This window comes from Podarcis raffonei, chromosome 7 (genome assembly GCF_027172205.1).
Source record: "Podarcis raffonei isolate rPodRaf1 chromosome 7, rPodRaf1.pri, whole genome shotgun sequence".
NCBI lineage: Eukaryota > Metazoa > Chordata > Lepidosauria > Squamata > Lacertidae > Podarcis > Podarcis raffonei.
The window spans coordinates 35,006,379-35,015,980 of record NC_070608.1 but is presented as its reverse complement, the minus strand read 5'-3'; the positions used below and the strand labels follow the sequence as shown (position 1 = coordinate 35,015,980).

At 38.5% G+C, this 9,602-nt stretch overlaps 1 protein-coding gene across 2 annotated transcripts in view; it reads right to left on the bottom strand.

Annotated features, from left to right (window-relative positions):
- Positions 1-4,737: 4,737 nt before the first annotated feature.
- The window catches only part of PDE7A (phosphodiesterase 7A), a 58,401-nt gene continuing 53,536 nt past the window's right edge, over positions 4,738-9,602 (bottom strand). For both annotated transcript variants that reach the window (XM_053396022.1, XM_053396023.1), the window contains 2 exons: positions 7,976-8,056; positions 4,738-6,592 (listed from right to left, as the gene is read on the bottom strand). In XM_053396022.1, coding sequence (XP_053251997.1) covers positions 6,381-6,592; positions 7,976-8,056 — 293 coding nt within the window. In that variant the 3' untranslated portion in view covers positions 4,738-6,380. The remainder of the gene's footprint in view (positions 6,593-7,975; positions 8,057-9,602) is intronic.

Sequence of the window (9,602 nt, the reverse complement as noted above, 5' to 3'; positions counted from 1 at the left end):
CTTACCAGCTCTTGATTTCATTTTTTTGTACATCACATAGCTCAGTCGGTAAAGCATGAGACTCTTACTCTCAAGGTCGTGGGTTCAGGTTCCACGTTAGGCAAAAGATTCCTCCATTGCAGGGGATTGAGTTACATGACCATTGTGGTCCCTTCCCACTACAATTCTATGATCCTATGACTAATGTATGCAGGCATTAGTTCAGTGTTGAGGCAGCTGCTACAAGTACACTGGGAATAGGATCTGGAAAGATCTGATCCATTAAGGGCGTACATAGCAGAGAAAGTCCCACTGGACTGGAAGGAATGTCAGAGTAATTAACTCTATTGAGGCACAAATTCATAATAGAATTAGATAACAAGTACTATAAAGCTCTTTTCAGGTAGTTCTGGAAAAATCCCTAGACCTGAATTGCCCAGCAACAATTGTATAGTGCTGCTATTGAGTTTTCAAACAACTTCACGTGCATTATCGAATTATAATCCTTACTATAAACCTGTAAGGCAAGTATTATTCCCCATATGGGAATGTCAAGACAGAAGGACTTGCTTAAGCCCAGGAAGAGTGAGATTCAAATCAGGAGTGTTACTAGGAGACAATTCCCATCATCCCTTGTGGCACAGGCTGGTGGGAGTCGATCATCTTCAGGAGGGTCACAGGTTCCACATCGTGTTTGTAGAGGTAATAAGAGTACAGTGGTACCTCCGGTTAAGTACTTAATTCATTCCGGAGGTCCGTTCTTAACCTAAAACTGTTCTTAACCTGAAGCACCACTTTAGCTAATGGGGCCTCCTGCTGCCGCCGCGCCGCCGGAGCACGATTTCTGTTCTCATCCTGAAGCAAAGTTCTTAACCTGAAGCACTATTTCTGGGTTAGTGGAGTCTGTAACCTGAAGCGTATGTAACCTGAGGTACCACTGTACATGTCACTGTGACACTTGGTGATAGGTGGCTGTTCAGTAAGTTTGAAATTTTTTTTTAAAAACTTAAATCCAGATTTTTATTGTATACATATTTTTAGGATACATTTTCTTACGTCAGTCAAGGAAGGCTGTAATCCTGTACCTATGTATTTAGGAATAAAATCAGACATAGGCTGGAATCTTGTATATAAGAAAATGTATCCTAAAAATATTTAAATTCCAAAAAAAATGGGTGCAGAACCAGAATGTACAGCTTTGAATTCCTCAAAATAGCATGCATTGTGCTAATTGGTTATTAGTTATAGAAGTTTGAAGTCACACCACCATGTTTCTCTATGGCGCTTGGACCAAACCTAGTCCCTGATAATCCATTTCTATAAGTGAGTTCATGTTGACAAATGATACATTTGCTTAAAACAATGTAAAGCATAGTTTACAATTGGTTGAACATTTTCAGTTGCTATATTTTAGTTATAAGCTATTGACTTATTTGTATTCTAAAAGTTTATCAATTAATAAATACATAAAATATACACATCTATATCCAAGAATGCCAAGTAGCAGTAATTTGTGTTCATGTTGGGTACTCTTTCATATATTTGACAACTTGAAATATTCTTTCTAGTGGTGCCTACAGACTGTATATAAATTTATTTTTAAAAATCCATACTGGACTTTATTCTCTTTGTTTCCGTTCTTATTTCTCCCTCACTTTATTTTCAGATAAACAATGTATTCCAGTATTTTTTCAAAGTAGACAGTACAACCCAGTTAAATGCTCTCCAAAATTTAGCATACCAGCTAAGAAAATAAAGTGTAGATATAAACGTTTTATAAGCATTGATGAGTCCTCTAAGGTGTACTGATTTGTTCTTCAAATTACTTAAATGTATCATACAAGGCTAGTCTTTCATTAATGCAGTTACCTTAGCAATTGTTTTTATCAAAAGGGATACAACAAAATGGCAACACTAGGGATAGGGCAGGATGTATAATAATTACCGTATTTTTTGCACCATAACACTCACTTTTTTCCTCCTAGAAAGTAAGGGGAAATGTCTGTGCGTGTTATGGAGGGAATGCCTATGGGTGGCATGCCTACGGATTTTCCTCCTCTAAAAACTACGTGCGTGTTATGGTCGGGTGCGTGTTATAGAGCGAAAAATACGGTAGATGCAACTCCTAAGATCTGGAGAACTTTTGGCCCTCTAGATGTTGCTGAGCTACAAGTCCCACCAGCCCCAGTAAGCACATCCAATGGACAGGAATGATGGAAATTGCAGTTCAGCAACTTCTGGAAGGTCAAAAGTTCTCCACACCTGTCGTAACTGCATGTGAAGTGACTGCAGGGAGTCGATAAGCAGAAAGTCATTCAGTATACCAACCTTTGCTGCCTCTTAAAATATGTGCCCAATGGAACAGGAATTTGTGGGAAAGCTTGAATTGTTGATGGTAAATAGCCGACTGCTTTTTATGTTGGTTTGGTTATGATTTCTATCTAAATTAGCTGAGCACTTAAAGCATTTGTCTAAAGCAGCGATGGCCAAACTTGGCCCTCCAGCTGTTTTGGGACTACAATTCCCATCATTGCTAGCTAACAGGACCAGTGGTCAGGGATGATGAGAATTGTAGTCCCAAAACAGCTGGAGGGCCAAGTTTGGCCATTACTGGTCTAAAGTAATCCTCTCAGTTTCCCAAACATATTCCCAATGCTAAGATACAGTATAAGGAGAGGGTAAAATTGAGAATGTTACCTGTAGCAGAATAAACTTGGATTATGCACATGATGACGCAGGTAACTATCAAGCCACCTAGAGTTTAGAACCTGTCACTAAGGAGGTGTCTTTACATACTACCAAGTGGCAGAAATAGTAAAAATATAAGTTAAGCATGAACCTGCTATTGCATGTGCCACATAATATGCACATCTTATGGTGAGATGCATTAGGAGTTTATACATCTGCCTCTCACAACATACAAAAAAAGTGCTGGTTTCCTTGCAAGGGCAGCTTTGCATGTCTGTCTCACATTACCACAGGTAAGTAGCCCTACATTGATTTAAAGGGACAGCAGGCTACATAGGCATGTTGCCTCCAGTACATAGCAATTACAGAAATCCACATATATCAGGAAAAAAATGACTGGAAATATAAATCCATATTTAAAAGCTACTGATACTTTGTCTCAGAACTCTACTCTTGCATCATTGCAAATTGCAATAAGCTTTCCCCGCTGTTGAAGATTTCTCCAGAATTGCCTGAAAGATTAAAATGATTATACAGATGGATATTGAGAACATTTAGAGAGGCAGAAACTACTTCTCAACGGTTAATTCAAAATAAATGTGGACTTGAATTGTGGCTCATTCAGAGATGATATGCAACAGTTCAGCAACTGGAAGATTCAGCCAAATGCTGCTTTTCATTTACTACAGTTCAGACCATAAGGATTTGGGTCAGTTCTTCTGCAGGGGTAGTCAGGTTCAAAACACAGAACAAGGGCATTTTTAAAAATTCTACCTCCTAATCGCAAGACAATCTCTCCACTGAAATGCAGTTTCTCTCAGGAGTCCCTGGCCCAATGCCACAAAGACTGCCAGAGGCTGAAGACAGCTTTTAATTTAAAAAAAGTATCTAGTCCTCTTAGAAAGTTATGGAGCAAAATTTGCAAGTACCTTAAAAGGGATTTCAGGATAATGCACCAGTGGCTGCTCCCCCCGTCAGTGTTTCTGGCCAATGAGTGAAGTTACAGCTAGATTTGTCTGACATCTGTTACTATCTATAAGTTATGTTCTATACAATAGATGTGGGTGGATGCTAAGTTAACCCCATCCCCTCAAAAGGCAAATATGAAAACTTTGCAAAGGGGCTTAAGCTTATCTTCTGCTGTGCAGGAGCTGAAGATCAGGCCGCTATTAAGAATTTACCACATAGTTAACCCGTTTAAGGTCTATTTTGATGTTAGTCTCTGCGTTTAATGGGGCTTACTCTCAGGTAAGTTGGCACAGGACGGCAGCCTTGGCATTGGGGAAAACCAGGGTTCTTGTGCCTTTAACATCTGCATGGCAGGCAGAAATTAAACGTATGGAAATAGCATGGGGAGAGCTTCACTATGACAGTAAGGTAAAGGTAAATGACCCCTAGATGGTTAAGTCCAGTCAAAAGCGACTGGGGTGCGGCACTCACTCTTGCTTCAGGCCAAGAGAGCCGGCATTTGTCCACAGACAACTTTCTAGGTAATGTGGTCAGTATGACTAAACCACTTCTGGCACAACAGAACACCATGATGGAAGCCAGAGCATATGGAAACGCCGTTTACCTTTCTGCTGCAGCAGTACCTATTTATCTACTTGCACTGGTATGCTTTTGAACTGCTAGGTTCAAAACTGCTAGGCACTCGAATTTTGTGGTATGCCCCACCACCCAGCAGCCATTTTGTGATTGGTGCTGTCATTACTCAAAATTCAAAATGTTCGCACTTGGCTAAAAAGGTTGGTGGCCCCGGGTCTATCTGAATCCAAGAAATTGGATTGTAACTAAACTGAAGAGAAATAGGAAGTGCAATTGACAGTGCAATCCTATATATTTTTACTCAAAAGCCAGCCCCTTTGGGTTCAATGTGCCTTAGTTTCAGGTAAGCAGGTATAGGATTGCAACCCAAAAGACTTGTTTCCTTCCTACGCCTTCTCAATTTTATGATCAAAGTAACTTTGAAACACTGTAATGACCTGTTTAAACAAGTCTCAAAAGAGCTACAAAGGGAGAATATGTGATTAAAGTGGTTTCAGCTACTTTTCTAAGGCTGGACTCAGGAGGTAATGTGAAAAGATTTTTATTATTAATCAAAAGTTAACAGCAACAGGCACATTAAAATGAGTATGGCAAAGCCTTTTACAAATGGCTTTACACTGAAGCTCTCTCCCAAAAATGGCTGTTGCAAACTGTAAACAGAATGGAATAAACAGTCTTTACAGTAACAAGGGAATTACAAATGAACAAAAAGAAAGCACCAATTCCTCAAAATAGATTACAGTTGTGCTTACAGTACTTAAAACAATGTAAAAAACAAATTACAAAAAAGGAATGCTTGAAGATTAAAAATTAGTCCTTAAAATTTGTCCTTAAAAACATTTTCTCCTTTTCACATCAAAAAACCCCATAACGGGGAGCATTTCAGTAGAGGGAGGAATAAGTAAACAATGCACTTTTTCAATCAACAACAAAATTTGGTCACTTAGCTTTGTGCATAGTTTAAGGCAGCTGTAGCAACCTGTTCCTTTCCCCCCTGTGGCTGCTCATGAAAATGTCACATTCTAAAAAGAATAAATAAAAAAAATTGCCTTTCAAATCCTTCCTATTGTTCCCTTCCTCCCCAACCCACCCCCATCCCCAAGTATTCACACACACACAAACACACACACTTTCTCTCTCTCTCTCTCTCTCTCTCTCACACACACACACAAACACACAAACATACACACACACTGCAGCGAAAGGGGCATTTGTACCCTTGTTCTGAAGGACACACTTCCCATCCCACTTTATTTCAGATTGGCAAATACCCTGAGCTGTTTCTGGTGTTCATAATCATTCCACCTGTTTTCCCTTGCATGTGCAGTTCAAGTGTACAATAGCGAAAACAACATGCAAATGTTTCCACGGCAGAATCTTAACACAATGAAGACTCTTCTTCTCCTCCTCTATACCATCCCACATCCCCTCCCAAAATCCAGAAGTATTTCTGCCCGCTGTAAATTGCATTCCCATTCTGCACTGGAGTAAAAGCTTGGCTGTGCTTTATGTAAAAAAATGCTCTTTCCAATGCACAGCCAAAATTATGACACATGGGATACTTTCTTTTTTACTAGCAGGAAAATGAGCTGCAGTTTCAGATTTGATCTCTTTGTTTTCCTTTTTTAAAAAATTAGTGGTTCCTTCACAGCCATGCAGAAAGATTAATTTAGAACCTATAGTTTCCAAGTACATTTGTAAACATCAGTTCTTGCCAGAGGCATCCAAGTGGGGGCACTTCACTCTTCCACATTTTGGACAAGGACTGAATGAGTCTTGTTAAATTCCAAGAGGAGGAATCATCCACCATGTCATGTGGCAACTTTGAAGGCCTGATTTCAAATTTTCTCTAAAAACAAATAAAAACAAAGCGATGTGGCACGTAACAATATTTTCTCGTACTTTCCCCTCGGTCAAGCTTCAACCACTCCTCTGGTTTGCATATTCAAGGATCCATGCAGAAGCCAAACAAGGCATATGCATATTGCTCTATGTTCAGGTCTTGTAACTGAAAACTGGGTTCAAATGATTTATCAAAGGAAAAACTTGGAAATAAATAATGCTGGCATTGTTTACACTGAAACCTTGGCAGTCAGACAAAATTTATCCTCAAACCCTGTTCCATAGATACCAGGCAAGAGGCAGTTTTTGTTAAGCAGATCCTGGGGTCAGGATAGTCGGTGTTCCTGAGGTATAACATCAGAGTCCATTTCCTCAAATGCAGGATCAGTATCGTCACCGCTGCTGGATTGTTCTCTCTGCACACCCTTCCAGCTAGCTTTATTCAATCCCAAATGACCGAGCATCGTTTGAGATAGTCTGGTGTTTGAGAAACGAGCCCACTCTGTGAATAATGGTTCCACCAAATAGGTCATAAAACCTAATGAGAAAAAACACCTTGGAATTAGAACCCCAGAAACAAGAGACCGTGTGTTTTCCATGTAACATTTCCGTATTAAGAGTTATTTGAATGAGTTTACTGTGTTTTATCTTCCTGTACTTATTACATTTGTCCAGAGTGCTTTTCGAAAGGCAATTTATAAACTAAATAAAATATATACATTTTAGTACAAATGCAAAATAAAGCAGCACACAAGCTCTCTCTCTCAAGCCCTAAGGAATACAACATATTTTTGTGTGTAGTTGAGGCTGCTACTGAGTCACACAAAAACTGCTGGGTTCAAAAGATCTCATATGGGTCAGATCAGTAACCATAAACATTTGCTACTTCAAACTGATCAGGTAAAGGAAAGCCCTCTGATTTCACCATGCTGCTATAACAGGAAACATGTGGTAGTGCAGCCATGAATCAAGTAAGGGACTTTATGGGTAAATACTGGTCAAGAAATTTAAATGCTGCTTCTTTTTGTTACTAGCTTTCAATTGCTCGAGACCAAACATGCTGGAGACTTGTGTGCATAGCAACTCCTTCCTCCACATCAAACCAGGATGTGCGGAAAGGAGTTGTGCATGCAAGTCTCCATGGTTTGCTGTGATGTCCAAATAAGACATGCTGACCATAGTTTGCCTACAACCCAGAATTAAAAAACACACTTCAAACCAAATTTCCAACTCTGGAAAAACAGCATTAAGCAAATGGAACATTTCCTCCCACCACTGTGCAGTTCCTGAATCTGTTCTGTGGATTCCCCCAAACCCTCTTGAGCAGATCTGGGAGGGCAGAGGGGGCACCACTTGCAGTAGCACAACTCTTTCACTGAATACTGCCGATGTTGTTTAAATTTCCATCATTTAAAAATAGTAAAAATAATAAATTTGTATACCGTCCTTCATCCATGAATCTCAGGGTGATTCATAAGTAGCCCAGTAGAAAACAAGCACCCTCTTTAAAATAAATAATTTGCCACAAAATTGAATCTGACCTAAAGTCACAATTAAAGCCTCTTCACAAGCAGCTGTCAGAATTTATCCAGGCAAAGAAATATAAATGCCAGATGAGAAAACAGAAAACTCTCTCTATACACTTCCTATTTCATGGAAATGAAGATTTCAATAACAACAAAACATAGGGTAGCGTTCACTAAACTTAACTCAACAGTAGTTAACTGAAATTAATAGACCTAACTTGGACATGTTCATCATTTCAGTGGGTCTACACTGAGTAAAACTAAGCTGAATACCACCCAAAATGTTCTCTTAAAAACTGTCAAAGACTTTTAAAACTAAACATCACACAGTTTATCTTCCCTATATTATATATTAATGGAAACTATAGTAACTTATCACATAGATTTGTAGTTACCAATCTGGATGTTGGCAATGGTTTCTGTCTGTCGATCACACAGTGGACTCACGCCCAAGCAGTATTTTTTCTCAACATCTCCTACAAACAGAATACTAATTTAATAAGCCGTTTTCTACAATTCAACAAAACTTAAAGTGTTAAGGTTTTTCATTTAACTATTATTAATGTTAACAGATACCAGACAGATCTAAGAAATGTAACTTCAGTTGTTCAATATAGCTGCCGTATTTAAAACCACAGCTTTATCATTTGAACACTAGCTTCATAACTGTTTACAAATATAAATGATCTAGCATATATGATCTAGCATTTTGTTGTAATGCTCATGAAATGAAGTACTAACAATAATTCTTTCTAAACGTTAATTCTATAATGCAACAAGCTGTCACTCTGCTTTGGAATACGTTTTTAAAAGAAAACCCTGACTAGCTTTTCAGATATCTTTTAATTGCATAACTTTCTAAAGAACTGCCTGAATTAATTGATATTATAGTTTGAAGTCTTGTTTCTTCTGTTATATTTTACTCCAAGAAGACCCATTTATCCTAAACAGAACCCAATAAGGCAGACACGTATATACAAAATATTTTTTTCAATGTGCTCCCATTGAGATCCCAAGGTTAAATTTTGCAGGCAGTTCTTAGAAATATTAAATAATACATTTTTTCCAATTTTTTAATCGTATCTATTCTTTTTAAAATTTTAAGTTTTGTAACTTCAATTTAAAATTTAAAGTAAGTCCATCTTGTGACATATATTAAAGCCCATGAGGTTCTGAAGAGATTGGTGTTTTTAGTTTTGACTTATCTCCAGTGGCGTAGCGTGGGTTGTCAGCACCCGGGGCAAGGCAAGTAATTTGCGCCCCCTAACCCGTGGATTTGTGCCCCCTAACCCACAGATTTGCGCCCCCTAACCCGTGGATTTGCCCTAACCCCCAGGTGTTGCGCCCGGTGTGGCCGGGCCCCCCCTGCACCCCCCACGCTACGCCACTGCTTATCTCAATGCTGGGCTGAGCAACAAGATGAGATAAAATGCTAAAATTTAGATTTAAACTTAGTTTTTTATCATTCAACAAGTGTACAAAATATTGAGAAAATTGGATAATATGAGGTAAAAAAGTTGGATCACTTGATATGGAATTAACCAGCAAGAAAATTACCCATTTATCTCTCAATGAGCAAATGTAACTTGAAAGATCAGTAGCATGTTTTCCATTATGAATTTTTCCATTAAGAAATACATCACAAGTTGAACTACTTCACAAGACCTGTAGCATGCCATAATTATCACTATTGTAATAATCTCTCATACAAGAATGTTTTGCGGAAAGTTTGTAGGTGAACTTTCAGGCTGTAGATCCAAACCACAGGGCCAAGTTAGCTGCTTCAGGTTCAAAATCTTCCACTCCCTGCCTAAAAACCATATTGTTGAAACACATAAATGCATTTCAAAAACAAAAAATCCTAAGTAAGAAAAGTGACAAGACCTTTGATTGCTACTTGAAGGAAAATGCTTGTGAGAAGTGCTAATGATCCAGTAACAGTATATTGTACTCAAAAGCTGAGCTAATGAGTAGGCATTGGTTGCTATCAATATCATTAATAGCTTAAAGGTAAAGGTAAAG